This window comes from Epargyreus clarus, unplaced genomic scaffold, assembly GCF_041222505.1.
Source record: "Epargyreus clarus isolate Ecla_fem2 unplaced genomic scaffold, WU_Ecla_fem_2.2 ptg000016l, whole genome shotgun sequence".
NCBI lineage: Eukaryota > Metazoa > Arthropoda > Insecta > Lepidoptera > Hesperiidae > Epargyreus > Epargyreus clarus.
Genome location: NW_027332224.1, coordinates 4,196,127 through 4,216,384, shown reverse-complemented (window position 1 = coordinate 4,216,384; position 20,258 = coordinate 4,196,127). Strand labels below are relative to the sequence as shown.

Sequence of the window (20,258 nt, the reverse complement as noted above, 5' to 3'; positions counted from 1 at the left end):
TATTGAAAGAGGTTAATTGATTACTTAATCTAGGGGTTCGAGGTTCAAGTACCATTTGTGAATTTTGATGTTATATGCGTATGAAATTAATTCTAATTATATTACTTAATACATTTACGCTGAAGGAAAAATCGCGAGGAAACCTACATCGGAGAGTTCTTAAAAGAAGTTCGTAAAGTTGCGAGGAGTCTACCAATTCGCTTGGCTAGCGTGGTGGACTATCGTATAAACTTCTCTCTCTTACAAGAGATCCTTGCCCAGCAGTGGGAGATTGTAAAATAAAATACTTTTTATTACATTTACTTACAGTCGAATTTAACAATAATTAATACACACAGGTCGGAGTATGCAATAGACGGTCTTATCGCTAAGTAGAGACACTTAAAGTTAAAAATTAAGTATCCATAAGCATAATATTACAATGTAAGTCTACTAGAGTAGGTGAACATACAGATTCAAAGTAAACTACACAGGGAAAACAGGATCGTTGGCTGCCTTATCTCATTTTTTCTAGACGCACAAAAACTATCAAGATCAACTATGACAAGACAAAAAAATTGATAGACAAAAAATGCGAGCTGGCCGCGACAAACAAAGCTTAAAGCCAGATAGCTTATCTAAGCTTTCATTCTGCAATCCGGAGCTTCTAAAAAACAAAGCTGACCGGAATCAGTGCAGCGGAGCGAAAAGTAACTGTTGGAAAGTAAATTACTAGCAAGAGCTTGCATCGACAACAGCGAAGTCGTTTACTGGCAGTACGCTGCGGTCAAGGCTCCGCGGCGAACGCCTGTGCCTCTTAAAAAAAAAACAAGAAAAAAAATAAAAAAGCGCGCGCGCGAACTGTCAAACATCGATTGTCAATCGTAGATTTACTCGAAACTTTTTTTTTCACGAGCGATTAGTTGCCAGTTGTTAATTCGTCTTTTAGTACGAATAACTGTTAAATCCTCAGTGCCGTGGATAATGAGTTCGCTGTGATTGTGAGAGTATTCATTCGTCTTGGTGTCCGTTAAACAGGTGAATATAAAATCGATTTCATATTAACCGTTCTCTTGTATTTTTAGCAACACTACTTAAGTTTTTTTGTGAATTTAATTATCTATGAAAAAAAGGATTAAGTTTTTTTTTATTTGCAATGACTTTGGTATTATACAGCCAAAGTAATAAAATACGTTTGTAATTGTAATGGTTGAAAGAATAGCAGTTTTTTCTGTAGTTATCAGTGTTCATTCGATCGGGTATAACGGCCCTGCAATCATAGGTTGTTGCTCTTCCTGGCCGGGAATAAAACAAACTCGTTTAAAGGAAAGCCTTTAGACTAGACTAGCCTTTGCCTATTTACCAGTTTAAAACTATTAACTTTAATTTTATAGACGCACTAAAGTCATAATCAAACTATTATTATTATTGTTTTCTGTAAAATTGGAAACGAGTTATTTTTTCTAAATTATTGGTTTTTAATTTGCTTATGTATGAGGACAGAGACGTTTATAAATAAGAAATTTAGTTTATTCTTCAAAAAAGCAGGCATTTTAATAAAAAAAAAGAAAATTAAGAAGATTATAGGGTCTTGAAGGGTACGGGTTGAAACCAACCAGACATACTTACGTCTGGTTGGTTTCAACATTTACTAAAAAAATAAATAGTGTCTGTTTTGTGGTGATCGATAAAAAATATAGAAGGAATGCGGGATAGATATTTTTATACGTCACATTACTTATTTATTTTTAAAGATTTTGTAATAATGATGAGCTAGCGTAATTATTAATGTAGAGCCAACATTGTTTGCTATTTTAAAATATAAATAAAATTAGTTACTTCCTCCCATGAGCAGATATAATTGACCAGTTTTCAATAGAAACCCTACATTCTTTGATAAAAGGTCACATAAGATGCTATTTTTAAATGAAAGTTTGAACTCTTGTTTCCGAAAATTAGGTACATTTAAAAAACGAGTATTATTGAAGAAAGCCAAATAATATTTTGTTTAATTAATCAATACTATAAACCAGTAGTTATTTTCCAATTATGAGACGAGCATTAAAAATGTATTTAGATGTAACATTTTGAAGTGATAAATAGTCAACAAACTATTTATATTAAAAAAATAATTTAGTTAAAAATTGAAGATTTTTGTAAGCAATTAATTTGTAAGCAATAAAACAAAACACTAAACGAATTCATATTAAAAATAATTGGGAAATATCTAAAAGCTTTTTGAAGTTTTAAACAATTAGTAAGTAGCCAACAGTAGTTAAACCTATATTAACAAAACCTATATTAACTATACAAAAAAAAACCTTAGTTATTTAATATTTTAACTCCGTAAGCAACAAATTAATAGGCAACACAAAGGCATAGCGGGTCGCAAGTCGTAACGTCGGTCGTGGGTCGTCTGCGTGAATGTAGGTCAGTGAAATGATCGAAACTCGGTCCCGTTCGGAATCCGACCGAACGGCTGACTGATTTCGTCCGGCATTCGGCATTCTTTTATTATTATCACCGAATTTATTCGAAATCTTACGTGCTATCTAATGGAAAGTCCTTTGGTTGTAACATATGATATATAAATATCATTGGGTTGTAAACATTGTATTTCGTCCGGCATTCGGCATTCTTTTATTATTACCTCCAAATTTATAAATCTTACGTGCTGTTTAGGGGAAAATCCTTTGGTTGTAAACAAAGTGTTTCGTTTCCGTCTTTCAACATTCATCATCATCAACGCTTTACTGTCCCACTTCTGGGCACGGGTCTCCTCTCAGAATGAGAAGGGTTAGGCTATAGTCCATCGCGCTGGCCAAGTGCGAATTGATAGACTTCACATACCTTTCAAAACATTTTTTTAACATTCGTCAGGTATGCAGGTTTCCTCACGATGTTTTCCTTTAACGTTTAAGCAAGTGATAAGTAATTTCTAATACGCACATAACTTTGAAAAATCAGAGATGCGTGCCTGGGTTTTGATTCTCGGACCCATTCAACATAATAAATATAATAATATTATTACTACCAAATTTATTCGAAATCTTACGTAGGTACTGTTTATTGCAATACTTTTTCGTTTGTAAACATTGTTTTTTATTTGTGATATCAAAAGTATTTTCTTTTACATATTATGAGGAATTTGCTCAGAGAATTTACGAGTATTGCAAGAAACGGAAACGCCGCATACGTTACGGAAGCTGCGAACTGTATCAACACTTTTGAAGTTAGTCTATTAAGAAGGGTGTGGTAAGGGAGGCAATCTTTTCCGAGACGTTCCAGCTTAGTCCTCACACCTCAGAGATGGCGCATTTGTGGCCGACCTCAGGTAGGAATATTTAATTCTGTCCTGCTTTATTAAACATGTCCATGAGCGGCAGTAGCCGCTTACCATCAGGTGGGCTGCATGCTCGTCTGCTACTCCTATATTATGAGAAAAAAGAAAGTAAACCTAATTTAAAATTTCATAAAATTTTGGAGCTAGCAGTCTACCTGATGGTAAGGCACTGCCGCTTATTGACATCTGTGACTACTTCCGTATAAAACAGGTTCTACTTGAAGCCTTATACGTTGCCACTCCTGAGGGCTAAGCTCGCCTCATGTAAGTCAGTACATCCACACCCTTCCACCGAAACGCAGAACTGCTAAAAGCTAGACATTATTATTGTTACTACCTTGGAAGTACTATCTTTAACTATACAAGGGTTTCTTGCCATGAAAAGACCATCTACCGCGGTACTCAAGTATAGTCCGCGTAAACTGCTATTCCGCTCCGAATATAGAAATGAATCGCGTCGCCATAGCAAATTGTATGACTACACCTGCTCGCAACAACTTCAGAGCGGACTAGCAGTTTGGCGCGGACTATACTTATCGAAATATTTAACATATTTTTGATAATATAATGGGTTCTTGTGCAAAACCTGTTTTCTTTACTGTTATTGCGAATTGGGATAAAAACTTGTGCATAATGTGTTGATTAAATAAATATTTTATGTAACACATTTTTATGCTTAAAGAGGATGTGTAAATGAGATTTTTTTAATCAAAATTCGCTTAAATTATAAAATGTAAATGGTTTCAAATCATTTACAATTTTGATCACAGCGTATCTGCAGTAAAATATACCATTTCGTCAATTAAAAATAACGTGTTATGTGTTTAAAAGAAAATAATATAACATACTAACATACATAAAACTGAAAATTGGTACCTTCAACTTTGCTAAAGATCATCACTTGATCAAATGCATAGTTTCCGATTCAATCCTTACTAATATCGATATAAATAATCGACGTTTTGGGTACAAAAGGTCGATTCTCCCATTAATCGATCTTAGATCGCTAAAATCGATCGACAAAAACTATCCTATGTCCTTTCTCGGGTCTCAGACTATCTTTGTACAAAATTTCATTAAAATCGGTTCAGTGGTTTGGGCGAGAAGAAGAGACAACCAGACAGACAGACAGACAGATTTACTTTCGGATTTATAATATTAGTAAGGATTTAATTCTCCACAAAAAACATTCAGAAATATATGATGATGCCAAAAAATGCAGTGCGCATTTCCATACTCGATTTTGATTGCATTTAGTGAAAATTTTAAGTGTTTTAATTGCAGTATAATATAATCCATTTCTACCTTGTAAAATCAGTGTTAAAATCTATGTTGGTTTGTTTGTGGTTTGTGGGTGTGAGAAGGGACATACAAATACAAGGTGTTCCAACTTAGTTTTCGATACAACAAAACTTCTATGGCAGACCTCAGGCATATGAATATTATCTGAGATTAAGTATACAAGATTGCAAGGCTGTTGTCGCCCATGGACATCTGTAACCAACCCTAGATAAAATAAAATCTATCTGAAGACAGCTACAGATGTTACACCTGAGGATTAAGCTGGTAAGCCTTGGGATAGTGTGCCACCCTTACCACACCCTTCAAACCAGAAGACATTAGCGCTTAACATTGCTGTTATAACGTATTAATAGGGAAAAAGAGTAAAGGGGGACCTCTACTTATATATAAAATTCTCGTGACACAATGTTAGTTATCGTTATCGTTACTCCTCCGAAACGGATTTTCACCAAATTTTATATGCATATTCAGTAGGTCAGAATATCGGCTACTATCTATTTTTCATACCCCTAAGTGATAAGAGTTGTTCACACTTACCATTTTTTTATGTATATGGCAAAACAACGTTTGCCGGGTCAGCTAATATTATACAAAAAAGAAAACATATTTCTACTTTAGGGAAATTTTAACGTTGTAGAAATAAGGGCAGCCCTAAGGTTCCTTTTGTAAATATCTAAGTTGGTACCACACTTTCCCGAGGCGGGGTTAATGACCCCGCCAGAACCTGCTATCTCGACCTTATCTCGATGTAAGTCAATTGAAATAAGTACTCATGGTATCATGTGGATCTGTTCTAAATTATTAAGAGGTTCGAAAAATATATGCCGTTTTAAAGTTAGGTATCATACGTAATTTATTTTTAATTGTAAAGTTTAATGTAATTATATTGTAATTTAATAGTGTCTGTTGCTAATTTGTTGTATAGTCCGCGTAAAACTGCTAGTCCGCTCTGAATATAGAAATGATGGTAAGTGGCTACTGCCGCCCATGGACATCTGTAATCAACCCCAGATAGGATTAGATATTCCTACCTAAGGTCGGCCACAGATGCGCCGCTACCCCTGAGGACTAAGCTGGAACGCCTCGGAAAAGTATGTCTCCCTACCACACCCTTCAAAACAGAACAACGTAGCACATAGCACTGCTGTTATTAGGCAGAAGTAGGTGTGGCGGTGGTGCTGCCGGAATCGAACCACAAAGGATTCTACCACCTTTAAACTATAACAACTTTTATATAACTTTTATATAACATACTTTAATAGATAAGTGACTCTAATATTGCTTTCAAAATTACGAGTTTAGCAATTCACCCGCATATTTCTCTATGATTTTTTGCATAAAATGAGGGCATTGGTTGAACATAATCTGTGTTGATTTACTTTTTCTATTTTTAAACGTGTATTCTTTATGCTCGTTAGAGATGCCAGTAATTTTACATGTCCATGCACACCGTCACACAAAAAACGACAGATGAAATTGGCCATTAAATAGTGATCTTAGATTAGTTTTCTAAATGTCTAGTTGCGAAGAAGTAAATTATTATAATTATTTATTGACTAGCTGGATCGGCAAACGTTGTGTTGCCATATAATAAAAAAAATGTTAAGGGTTAACAACCCTTATCACTTAGGAATATGAAAAATAGTTTGTAGCCGATTCTCAGACCTACTGAATATACATATAAAATTTGGTGAAAATGGGTAAAGCCGTTTCGGAGGAGTACGATAACTAACATTGAGACACGAGAGTTTTATATATAAGAGAATCAATTATTTGTTTGGTATATATTTTGAAAAGTATTAAACGGGACCGATATATCGTAAAATAATGAACGCCTTTACATAAATTATTAATAATGTTTTACTCCTAAATTATAAAGGTTGTAAGAAAATGAAATAATAAATTGTAAAGTACAGCTAGGTAATTTAAGAAAACAATTGATTAAAATCTTTATATTACCATAGACAAACAGTTGTAACAACTGTTATTACTATGTGAATAGCGTAAATGTAATTATTTAGAAGTTACTTCATTTTTATTAATTACATACTTAGATAAAATCTTTTATATTCTTTAAAAGGACAATTACACTAAAATAATTCACACGCGTACTTTTCTCACGAGGAAGCTTCGTAATATGTTATTATGTTAATGAAAATGTCATAAAACCCATTAAACCTCTTAAATGTCTTCTGAAAATAATACATTTCTTAAAGTAATTTATTGTGACTTCCTTATAATAATCATTATTTTAAAAGTATCTTTTACATTGTAATTTGATTGGGTAATAATTTATTATAACACAAGGTGTGCCTGCGACTTTGTTCGTGTGGATTGAGAATATAAGGTTTATTATACGAGTACGACGCCATCTATCAAGCTCACAGAGTACATCAGTAAACTGAATTTTTCCACCGTATATACACGCCATATAAAATTACAAAAACATCTGACTTTAAATAAGAAAACTTTTGAATAGTTCATTAATATGAATGAAATCATCATCATCAGCAACCCATTACTGTCCCACTGCTGGGCACGGGTCTGCTCTTATAATGAGAAGGATTAGGCCATAGTCCATCGCGCTGGCCAAGTGCGTATTGGTAGACTTCACGTTCGTTTGAGATTTTTTTATAAATCTCTCAGGTATGCAGGTTTCCTCACGATGTTTTCCTTCACCGTTTAACAAGTGATAATTAATTTATGATACGCATATAACTTTGAAAAATCAGAGGTGCGTGCCTGGGATTTGAACCTCGGACGCCTCGATCGAGAGGCCGAGTTTCTTAGCCACTTGACTATCACTATATGAATGACTACATTTCAAGACCAATTATTTTTACACACCCCATAGTAAGGTATTCTTCTAGTACGTATTCTTCTAGGAAAACATTCCTAGAAGAATACGAAAACGAAAAATTAATTATTTGCCCGAATAATTAATATCAAATTAAGCCACAGCAAAGTGCGAATAAATTAGCCAGTGTAAAAATAAATTCGGAACTGCGACTAACTGTAATCTGAATTCAAAGTGATAAATTAACACACAATACACTTATGACCATAATTGATTCTGGCGTATTCGAGGCACGTGCGATAACGATATCGTACGATAGAGTTGACAGACAATAATTCATACGTTTTATCAATGAAGAATAAAATATCATTAGCTTTTCTGTGACTGTATTGTAGACTGTTCTAATTGTATTAGATTTTTGAATAAAAGGAGGTGTAATTATTAAGAAAGTATCCATTTACACATGTATCGAACAGGAAGGCTATATCTAGTACCTACCAGTATATCTAGCGTGAAGCCAGGTGTAGAGGCCCTGGCGCAATGAAACAGTGGAGGCCCCCAATTATTTTTCGAATTAAAAGAAACAATTTCATTCGTGACGTCTTGCAAAAATTACTGTCAACAAATTATTTCAACACTGGAAAAACACACGTAATACTGTTTGGAAATAAGTAGGTAATAAGTTACTGACCCAAAAGTTAGATGTTTTCTGTATTTTGAGGACATTTCTCCTGTGGAAGCAGTAGTCACTCCTGTCTTATCCCAGTGTAGCCTTCCGTGGAGGAGTTCTCCGTTAGAAGGGTGTGGGAGGCTGCCTTACATAGGATGCGACCATCTCAGTTATCAGGACTGGCAAAGTATTTGTGATCGCCTTCAGATAGAACCTGTTCTATATGGACTTGATTACAGATGTCCACGGTCAGACGGCCACTTAATAGCAGAAAAGGTTCTTCCACTGTTCATAAGAATAACTTTAATTTTTTACCCACATAAAAATGCATATTAAGGACGGCCACCGGGGGCCGCGGGTTTTAGTGCGGTAAAAATCCCACATAGCCCGGCGTCGCTCCCACATCGTCGGGTATCCTTTAAAGGTTTCCCCCCTCGTAAACAAAAAAAAGGTTAATGACGTTCAAAAAGAATTCTGAGGCAATGTACGTGAATAAAATATATTGATTATCATTTTAAGAAACGCCTTGCGAAGCTCAAATAGATTATTGGCATTTAAAAATAAATCTGCAAAACTATCGTAAATAAAACATTTAGACGTTTATTTTTAGATCCTACATAACATACGGAAATGATGCTAAAAATATTTGCGAAGCGTTTATACACTAAGGCTGCGGAAGGCTCTGTTGAAATGTCCTTTCATCTAGCTAACGGGACCTAACGAGGTGTCGGGTATAACCTGCTTTACAGCCTTAATCACGATAGTCCTAGCACTCGATTTTAGCCTTAAAATATTGTTTGGGTGTTTTAATCATAGGAGGTTATTAGTGATGACTTGAAAAGAAAGTTGGTCACATTATTTAGTCAGATCTACAAAGAAAGAAACAATTGAGTATATTTTATTTTTGCCTATTTTTTGGTGTGGTAGTATTATGCATAAGTAAAAACTATGGTTTAAAGGTGGTAGAACCTTTTGTGGTTCAACTTCGGCGGCACCGCCGCCCCACCGTTTTCAGCAGCGTTAGCGCTGCTGTGTTCTGGTTTGAAGGGTGTGGTAAGGGCGACTTTTCCAGGCGTTCGAGTTTAGTCCTCAGGGGTAGTGGCGCATCTGTGGCCGACCTCAGGTAGGAATATCTAATCCTATTTGGGGTTGGTAACAGATGTCACTTGCAGTAGCCACTTACCATTAGGTGGAGTGCATGCTCGTCTGCTACTCCTATATTATAAAAAAATGAAAAGAAATCTGATTATGTTTAAATTCGACCACATACCGAACGTGACTACACGTTGACTGACTACACGTGGAAGATTCCAGGTTTGATTCTCAAAAAGACTTAGATGATTCATCCATAACGGTTCCAAATTCAATCCAGGCCGATAATTAAGTCATGGTTTAAAAGAAATTAAGAAAACTATTTTGACTTTTTAACCATACCACCGAACTCATATACATTCAAACAATTTGTCCATATAAAAGACATCAACGAACGCCAACGGGTTAGTACTTTTTGTCGACAAGGGGGCAACCTTTAAAACGATATATGTAAAAGGTTATATGGAGTTTTCAACCACTAAAACCCTTCGGTGGCCGTCAAAGCTACATGGCCTCCAGGATCTCCAACGAATCACAACTGGAAAATACGAAATGTAACATAACTGTTTTGCGTAATCTCACTAATCTATAATGTTCGGATTACGCTGCTTCGCTGACTTACTGGGTTAAGTGTACTGTACTGTGTACACATGTATATTGAGATGTCATGTAAATAGCGATTTAGGTTTCAAATCTAAATGATAGTGAAGTGCGCAGCGCTCTGTGGTTAGTGTAAGTCGTAATTTATATAGAACTAGTGGTGCCCCGTGGCTTCGCCCGCATTTTAAAGAAATAATATGACATACATAAAACGGAAAATTTGTACCTGCATTGGAGTGACAGTGGTGTCATCTGTCGAAAATTGGTTTTACCAACTCCCACCGTCGTGGGCTCTTGGACGACAACTTTGCTAAAGATCACTTGATCAAATGCATAGTTTCCGATTCTATAACTACTTACGAATTAAAAATTAATTAAAAAAACCTTTTCCCATGGACTAAATTATAAATCTAAACCATTCTCATGTCCCCTTGAACACACACAACAAATTTCATCAAAATCAGTCCAGTCGTTTAGGAGTTCAGTGACATACACACGCACATAAGAAATATATATATACAAAGATGTATGTCAGTCTGTAAGGTATATATGATATGGACCACTGTATTCAATTCTACTTTTGTACGAGTATCTTTGTTTATATTGTCTGAAATAAATAATCAAATAAATGAAGGGGTAAATGGCATCAGGGTTGCGTACGTCCACAACTTTCACACGCTCTAACAGTCGGCTAACGGTACGACGGGCGAGTGACACACATTTCCGTCATAGTATCTGTGCCGATTACCACAGATTATGTATGCTTTTCAATTTTTGTGATCGAGTGTACTTACCTTCAGGGTTGGGTTTGTCTATGGCTGTTTATATTTTTTATGTTGCTACTGCGTGTCTGACTGACTGCATTACTTACTAATGTTTGCGTTTTATGAGGTAAATAAATATTTTAAGGCATCCAATAAAACCTAAAGATTGATTAAATAGCTGTAAATGTTGTAAGTCAAATAATTAAGATTAAAAATAGGCGTTCTTTATCTATTAAGCCTTACAAAAATATCGAAAATTGTGTCAATAGAACGACCGAATTTATTGCGATAAATATTACATATTTCGTCATATAATCTCGTAAATAATAAAGTTTCATCTCACGAATCGTCGATCTAATGTTTTACCCACCACAGATTTCTGACAAGTATAAATATCTGTCGGGTTTGGTAGTGAATTTATTATTAAAATTTAACTCCAAATTATGAAAGATTATTTTTATAGATACGAAATTAGTCAACAAAACGAAATCAAAAACAGGTATGAATCAGATTAGGAGTCTAATTTTTTGAGGTCACACAAATACGAGTATATTCATTCTAGAATCAATCAGATTAGTTTCGTAGCAATGCGCGGACTAATCTACATATATGTAAAAATGTAAATGTAAATGTAAATGTAAAGATTGGAAGACCTAATAAGTAGATTATCGTATGTAAAAATATTACAGTTTCAATCACTTTGAACATATAATTAATCATCAACCCATTACGTCCCACTGCTGGGCACGGGTCTCCTCTCAGAATGGGAAGGATTATGCCATAGTCCACCGCGCTGGCCAAGTGCGTATTGGTAGACTTCACATACCTTTGATTTTTTTTATTTTGTAGGATCTCATCTATGCAGGTTTCCTCACGATGTTTTCCTTCACCGTTTAAGCAAGTGATATAATTAATTTCTAATACGCATATTATTTTGAAAAATCAGAGGTGCCTGGGATTTGAACCTTGGACCCCTCGATTAAGAGGCCGAGTTTCTTAACCACTAGGTGATAAAGTTGGGCTACTCTATGTTAAGGTCTGGCGTTCGAATCTTACGCAACATAAATTGAACGGCAAGTTATTCTCTTATTTGAAATTAATTACTACTTGCTTAAACGGTACATGAAAATAGCAGGAACCCTGTCTAAGCTTTCTATTAAAAAAGTTCTCAAAAACGTGTGAAGTGTACTAATCCGCACTAAGTAAGTGCGGTGGATTTTGGTCTGAACGCACTCACTTTGAGAGGAGAACGTCACGTCATCAACCCATTACTGTCCCACTGCTGGGCACGTGTCTCTTCTTAGAATGAGAAAGATTAGGTCATAATCCATCGAGCTGGCCGAGTGCATATAGCTTCACATACCTTTGAGATTTTTTTATATAAATCTCGCAGGTTCCTCACGATGTTTTCATTGACCTTTTGAGCAAGTGATAACTTATTTTTAATACGTAAAATCAAAGTTGAAAAATCAGAGGTGCGTGCCTAGAATTTAAACCTCGGACCCCTCGTTCGAGAGGCCGAGTGAGAGGAGAATAGTTCCCAGCAATGGGAAAGGCTTCCCACACTCTGTGAGGCCTGTGCCCAGCAGTGGGTTGGCGATAAAAAGTACGTTAACTTGTTCAATTGTTACAAAATTGCTTTGCCCTCAAAGCAACAGCTCAACTGCTGTAAAAGTTTAAAACTAATCACAGAAAGTGTTTTTACGTGTTTTTCTACTGCTGTTCTTAATTAGATGTTTTACGTCTCTTTTTACTGGTTACCTCATTTCTGTTGGAAAGCATAACATTGTTAAGGTTTTTTAAACGACGTTGTAACTTATTTTAACCTAAAAAGTAATCCCATGGTGAAAATAATAATATATTTTGTTTTGTTTTCGTCTGTTTTTTTAGTACTCAAATGATTCTAATTTATTTTTATTATTATAAGAGTAAATAATTCTACTATTATCTTGAAACCTTATAAACTGTTTGGCAACCATAGAAATGATTGTTTATTTAAAACACTACCTAAGTACTGCTTACAGGCTAAAAATATTTAAATATATTGTTAAAATTAATTAAAAGATTTATTTACCTAGTACTTAGTACCATAAACTTCTCGTATAGGAGTAGTAGACGAGCATGCAGTCCACCTGATAGTAAATGGTTACTGTCACCCATGGACATCTATAGTTAACCCCAGATAAGATTAGATATTCCTATCAGAGATCGCATCTATATGCGCCGTTACCCCTGAGGACTAAGCTGGAACGCCTCAGAAAAGTATGTCTTCCTTACCACACCCTTTAAACCAGAACTCAGCAGCGCCTAACGCTGCTGTTATGAGGCAGAATACGAGTAGGTGTGGCGGTGGTGCCGCCGGAGTCGAGCCACAAAGGGTTCTGCCACCTTCAAATGTTTCAATGTCAAATTATGACCCCAAAAACATCATTATTAAGTGAATATAATTTCAAAGTTCTTGTACAAAATCACTTATTCTCACTTAAGCTTACCTAGTACTCAGTCTAACGGTTCGGCTATTTTCCTAGCGGTGCCGTGCAATTTGCAAGGTTTAATATACAGGATGTTTCGTTAGAGAAATGTCTGAGTCATCGTTCGTAATTTTATTTCCATATCATATATCGGGAGGGTAGGATATGACAGTCGTTAGATGGATTTAGTTATAACTTATTAACTAACTTAGTTATCATTTGCTTTGACGGTAACGGAAAATAGTGAGAAACATACACGCCTAAGAGTTTTATAAATAAAATAATTCGCCAAGTACGAGTCGAACTCGCACATGGAGGCTTCCGTACCGCCAAATGTTCATTTTTTTACATCTTTTTACTCATTTTATTATTTTCAAAAATATTTAATTATCAGACAACAATAGATGGCGTTGGGGTGATGATCATTGAGTAACAACGTATAATAACATTAAAATAACTATATTAAAATATGTTTTATGGCTCTTATTTGTATTTATCAGTAATAGTAAACGAATTGTAAACAAAATCAACCGTTTCCCTAGTACGGCTTAACGGTTAGATCGAAAAATGCCAAAAAATACCGGTTTGTTGTATGGAGACGCCCTTTAATATTTAACTTTTTTTAGTTTTAGTATTTGTTTTTATAGCGGCCACCGTTATCCATCCTCTGTAAAAATTTCATGTGTCTATCTATTCCGGTTCCGGAGATATAGCCTTGTGACAGACGGACAGACAACGAAGTCTTAGTAATAAGGTTCCGTTTTTACCGTTTAGGTACGGAACCCTAGAAAAGGGTAACAAGTCACTCCTAGCCCTCGCTGGATTTTGTTGCGTTTCTTATTAGGTAAATCAAATCAAACATCTTTCTTTGCCAAATAAGCTACAAAACTCTGGTGAAATGTGTCCTAAGATACAAGAATCCTCTTATTTTACCATTTCGGCGTACAAATATGGTTTTTACAGTAAGTTCATAGAAAGTTGCAGATAAACATACTTCTGAAGTCGGCGCTCATATTAGACACGCTGTTTACATCGTTATCCAACGAAATATATAGAGCGCCGACTTCAAAAATATGTACTAAACCAACATTTATTTCAATTATTTTTTACTTTGTAGTACATAGAAGTCGGTTGTATTTTTTTGTTAAATTTTTTTTGCCACATCTACACATTCGAGATCCAAATAGGTACGTGCTATGAAAATGAATACTCTCTTGTTCATATGCGACGTCGTTATCTAAGTCAGGCTTTTTTTTAAATTATTTTATCCTTTCTCAATTACGTTTTAACTGTCGTGGGGTTTTAAAAAATGTGTTTTTATTATGATGCTGGTAATATTGAGGCAACTGAGCGAAGATTGGTATGAGTGAGAGAAGTGAGTATGAGAAAAAAAACATTTTTCAAAAGATGTGTGTTATGGAGTTTCTTTCGCCGCTTCTTCTCCATAACAAAACACCTTGTGAAGTGGTGGTAGTTTTACTGACTTTCAAAAAGTGCTCTGTAAAGAACCTATTTTGAAATTGATTTTATTTGATTTGAGTTCAATTCCTAGACTTAGAACTATACCAATGATCAAACTCCCAAGAAACCAGTCGCTAGCAGGATTCATAACTGTATCCTGCAACTTCCTGTATTCCCGGTATCGAGAACAGGTTGGTTAGGTTTAATAGCAACGATTTGATACTGATAGAAACAAATTTGTTTTACTGACTAATGAGGAGAGATAACTAATTATCTATGTAAGTTATTAGCCAGTTTAGTTACTTACTTTAGTATGTTTGTAGAGGCTGTGTAGAGTTGCAGGTTCATTCCCGGTTGTAACCAATTAACTGGTTGAAAAGCTATAGTGTCTGTAGTGATTATTTGAAGGTTAAACACTTTCTGGTTCGACTCCGGCAGCACCACCACCACACATATTTCTGCCTCATACGAGTAACAGCAGTGTTGAGCGCTGCTGTGTTCTGGTTTGAAGGGTGTGGTAAGGAGGCATACTTTTCCGGGGCGTTCCAGCTTAGTCCTCAGAGAAAACTGCGCATCTGTGGCCGACCTCAGGTAGAAATATTTAATGCTACCTGAGGTTGATTACAGAGGTCCATGGGCGGCAGTAGCCACTCCATCAGATGGACTGCATGCTAGTCTGCTACTACTATATTATAAAAAAAGTTATTAGCCCGTTGAGTTGGATACTTTTCTATATTTGTAGAGGCTGTGTAGCAACGATATATTAATAGCAACGATATATTAATATCAACAATGATTTATGTATTATCTAAATACATAAATAATTGTTGTCTAGTCGCAGATTCATTCTCGGATGAAACCAATTTATTGCGTTAAAATTTGAATACTATTTTGATAACAGTAAAATAAATAAAATGGGACTGTTTTTCTGAAATCAAAAAATGTTTTCTTAAGTAATTAATATCTTTCATTTAATGACAAAAGATGAAATATAATGAAGATGAAATATGATAAATAAAAGACCAAAAAAACCATCTGTTTGTCCATCGGCACGAACCATTCTGGCAATGTCATGCAAATGTGAAAACTCTATTTATTCAATTATTTTTTTACAAAATAAGAGTTCTTGTCTCCTGAGCAATTTATGGACTCAAATTTGGATTTTATTTAAATACATCAGGAGCATACTTCAAATATCTATTTTAATTTTTATTTGTTACAATTCAATATATTTTACTTAACTATTAATATTTTTCTTTGTTTCAGAAACTCGTCATCACCTTCACAAGATGACAAAATCATAGCATTTAACAAACACAAAAAAAAAACAAGATGGGTCCGCCAATAAACACGTGGCATTACAGCCATCCTCTCCATCCCGTTCATCCTAGGATAGCAGTAACGGAGGATGAAGTGAAAGTGTACAGGAGTGACAGTTTACATAGGAAGTGTTTCGTTGTGAATTTGGTGGACAATTTTCGCGTAATATGGCTGAACTTTACGTTCGCGGTAATATTATTACAAGTGTGTTTAAATTTGAGTTCGGTGACCGCTGGCCCTGTGATTCTCAACCTGGACTACTTACAAGGTAATATATTTTACTATATTTTAATAGGACGTGTAAATTTGTTCATTTAAAGTACTGTTCTAAGTTTACTCTATTTTATTACTACTTCTATAATAAAATGGAAATCTATTTTCAAAAATCATAATTGTGTAGTGCGGTCTGTCGATAGACGGTAAATGTATTACAACTTAAGTTCCCTATATTTGGAGCAAACAAAGAACGCCAATATTTTTCAAATTTGTTACATACTTCTTAATGCAATTATAATTATATTCTTGTTATTTTTACTTTTACATTGTGAAGGATAATGTTTCATTCTTTGGCATGTCCTACAGCTCAACCGGCTTGACGGATTTTAGCATATGAGGTATCGTTGGATTCATCTAAATTATGGAAGTGTTATAAACTATATTTTTAAGCCTTCGGGTTTTTATATTAATTATGTAGTTTCACTTGCGTAAGTTTATGGACTTTTGATTCATAGTTTGTGTGGTGCTCAATATCTGACACATCACACATATTACGAAAAAAGTAGTGAAAACACAGCCTAAGACTGCAAGAAAGAAGGCGGCGCCAACGCATCCAAACCACGGAGAGATCCATACAATATAATGTCAATTACTGATTTATCTTATTTTCGTCAACACCCAATTACACGAACAAAACACTGTTGTAACTTCAAAATTGACAGCTGTCAAGCCGCCATTGTTGTCAAAATGAAATTAAAAGTTAGAAAACTTTCCCCGGCTGTTGACTGATTTCTGTGACAGGCGAAACGAATTAGCGTGATGTGTTAGGAGGTGATGTATAAAAGTGAAATTGGTTGTTACAAATTGGAAATGGAAGTCGAGAATCTATTCCACTTAGCACTTTGTAGTCAAAGTCGTGGCAGGGGGAAGGGAGGAGAGGTTTGGGGGTACAGACCACCCCTGAAATCTTAAATTACCACTGTGCATTAAATAAAAAGAAATATATATTTAAAAAACAAACAAGTTTGTAGTGACAATTAAATTATGTATTATTACTTGTTACATGCACACAATATCGAACATTGGAGGAACCTTGAGGTTTTAAACTAAGGTAGGGTTCATCCATTAACCTTTAAGTCTTTAAAGTCCATTATAGGGGGCCATCTTCCTTAGAATCTCTAGAATTGCCATAGCCACTGCGCAGTAAAATAAATAAATAATTTGATCTATTGAAGTTGGTTACAGAAAATGAAGTTAATTACAGATAATACGTTAAATAGTCATTTATCAGCTGATGATAAATAGCTACTGCGCATGGATATCCGTAATCAACCCCATACAAGACCAGATTACTACCTGAGATCGGCCATAGATGTGACTGAAAAGTAATGGCTAGAATACCTGGGAAAAGTATGTCTCACTTACCACGCCCTTCAAATCTGAACAAAGTAGCACTTAACAGAAATAGGTGTGGCAGTGGTGCCGCCGGAGTCGAACCACAGGTTTCTACCACCTTTAATTGTTTAGCTTTAATTTAATTGTGCTACCTTAATATTATAAAAAAAGTTGCTTAATTACCCATATTTCTGCTTTTTCCTTGTCATAAAATCATTTATATATGCAAAGGTGGTAAAACTCTTTGTAGTTCGACTCCGGAGGCACCACCGCCACACCTATTTCTATCTAACAACAGCAGTGTTAAGCGCTGCTGTGTTCTGGTTTGAAGGGTGTGGTAAGTGAAACATACTTTTCCGCGGCGTTCCAGCTTCGACCTCAGGTAGGTAGGCAGGTAGTGGCGTAACTGTGGATGACCTCAGATAGGAATTTAATCTTATCTAGGGTTCATTACGGATGTTGATGGGCAGTAGCCACTTACCATCAGGTGGACAGGAGCTCATCTTCTACTCCTATATTATAAAATAAAAGCATAAAATCAAAACACAGGTACGTGTAACACATAAAAAGTTTCCGCTAACGTGTTTTCCCCATACTTTCACTTCCTTTCGTCAGACTGGGTCAGGTGTGTCACTCCGTCTTAAGGATATATCGTAGGTGCGGTTTTTGAGATCTCTTTACGAAATTGCAAAATATATGTGAGACAATCAGTGACGTCATTGGGATTATTTTGGTTTATTTATTAATTTTGAAAAAAAAGCAGTGATAGCCTAGTGGTTAAGAAACTCGGCCTTTTGATCGAGGGGTCCGAGATTCAAATCCAGGCACCACTGATTTTTTAAAGTTATGTGCGTATTAGAAATTACTTATCACTTGCTTAAACGGTGAAGTAAAACATCGTAAGGAAACCTGCATACCTGAGAAATCTTAAAAAAAATCAAATGTATGTGAAGTCTACCAATACGCACTTGACCAGCGCGGTGGACTATGGCCTAATCTCTCATTCTGAGAGGAGACCCGTCCCCTGCAGTAATTTCTAATACGTACATAACTTCCAAAAATCAGTGGCCTGGGATTTGAACCTCGGACCCTTCGATCAAGAAGCCGAAATCGTAATTTGTTACCATCTTATAAAATCAAACAAAATTCTTCACTGTAACATACTTAACGAGATACGAGGAAAAGTTTTTGCCCTGAGCGGAATTCCTCTACTAGATAACGTTTTCCTGTTCGCCACCCCGTGGCGTGGGTTAACAACTTTGACTTTTTGTTTTGGTTGGATAAGACCTACAACGTCTATGAACAGATATTTTTTACTTTGATATTATACGTATTGTATTTGTTATTATATATGCCGGCGGGTATAAGGGAGAGGTTTAGGGAGACTAGACCCTTTTAAGCATTGACGAGAAACACATATATACACACAAACATATTTAAATTATTTTCGTTTCAATGTCTGTTTATGTTAGTGATATATTACTGGATAATGGGAGAAGACGCTGGTTCCTGAAACACAGTTTTGACTAACTCAGGAACCAGAGGCTTCAAACTTCTGAAATGTACTTACAATTTTTGTGTCAATAAAGTTATTATTATTTTATTGTTACATATTTTTTTAAAGCAATAAAATGAAGTACTCTTCACATATGGTCTCTTTTAGTACTTCCTTTTTTTTTTTTACTTGTAACTTATACCTTTTATATTAGCATGCAACTGAAAAATATTTACAATTATAATTAAACTTACAGAAAATGAAAAGAAATAAATTAAACTATAAATATAAAACAACTTATTTACAAAATTTACATATATGTATACATAATTTTTTTTTAAATAAGATGACTTTTCTGTTTCCCACACTCGCTGCTTACTTCAGCAGGGATCGAACCAAAGATTTCATGTCTAAACCAAGTAACTTGCTTTTCCATGTGATGGATTACGACAATCAGTAATTTATTATAGTTTTAGGTTTTACATAAAACAATGACCACCAATATTTTTTGATCATCTATTTCTAAGGTATTTTATTAGCTGTTCCTTAAGCCCTTTTTATTCTGAAAGGAGATTGGTACCCGATAATAAAGTACGAATAGGTTGATGTTAAATGTGTTACTTTATTTTTGATGTTATTGCGTTTAATTATTTTATTTTATCATTTCTTTAATGTTTAATTTTCCCGATTCATTTCTTTAATGTTTAATTTTCCCGAATATTCCCTCTCTAATTCTCCTAAATTGGTTTGAAAAGGTTATATGGAGTAGGTATATGGAATATTTCAGTTACCTATACTTATCTTTACTTATGCTACTACCTTTACTTATAATAAAGGCCCCTTGTGGTTCGACACCAGAGTAAGGGAACGTACCTATACTACGTGATCCATTTAGGGCGGGGAGGGAGGTCTTTAAAATGTTACGCTAAATCACAGGACCCTGGCTTAGATTTTTGTCACGTAGTAAAATTCATGGAAAGAAATCTCGCAAGCAAGCAAGTCGACGAGAATCCGTGTTACAGGCGTATACAATAATGTCGTTGTACGATCGGCTGCTTTTGCTCGTCGCGTCGATTCATGACATGGTTCCCGTTTTTTTTTCATACATTTAAGGCATACCTAATCGCAGTTCACCTAGTACAACCCATCTCTAATACTACGTAACAATTTGAGGAGGGGGGGGGTGTCTTAGCATATACTACGGGTGGTCACAGGAGGGGGGAGGGGTCGAAAAATATTAAAAAATAGGTCACGTAGTATGGGTACGTTCCCTAACCACCGCCACTCATATTTCTGCCTAATAACAGCAGTGTTAAGGGCAGTGGTAAGGGAGACATACTAATCGGAGGTGTT

The 20,258-nt window shown here is 35.3% G+C and overlaps 1 protein-coding gene across 2 annotated transcripts in view; it reads left to right on the top strand.

The window, feature by feature from the left end:
- The first annotated feature begins 742 nt into the window (after positions 1-742).
- Positions 743-20,258, top strand: part of Np (serine protease notopleural) — a 48,317-nt gene continuing 28,801 nt past the window's right edge. For both annotated transcript variants that reach the window (XM_073081566.1, XM_073081565.1), the window contains exons 1-2: positions 743-1,017; positions 15,746-16,067. In XM_073081566.1, coding sequence (XP_072937667.1) covers positions 15,812-16,067 — 256 coding nt within the window. In that variant the 5' untranslated portion in view covers positions 743-1,017; positions 15,746-15,811. The remainder of the gene's footprint in view (positions 1,018-15,745; positions 16,068-20,258) is intronic.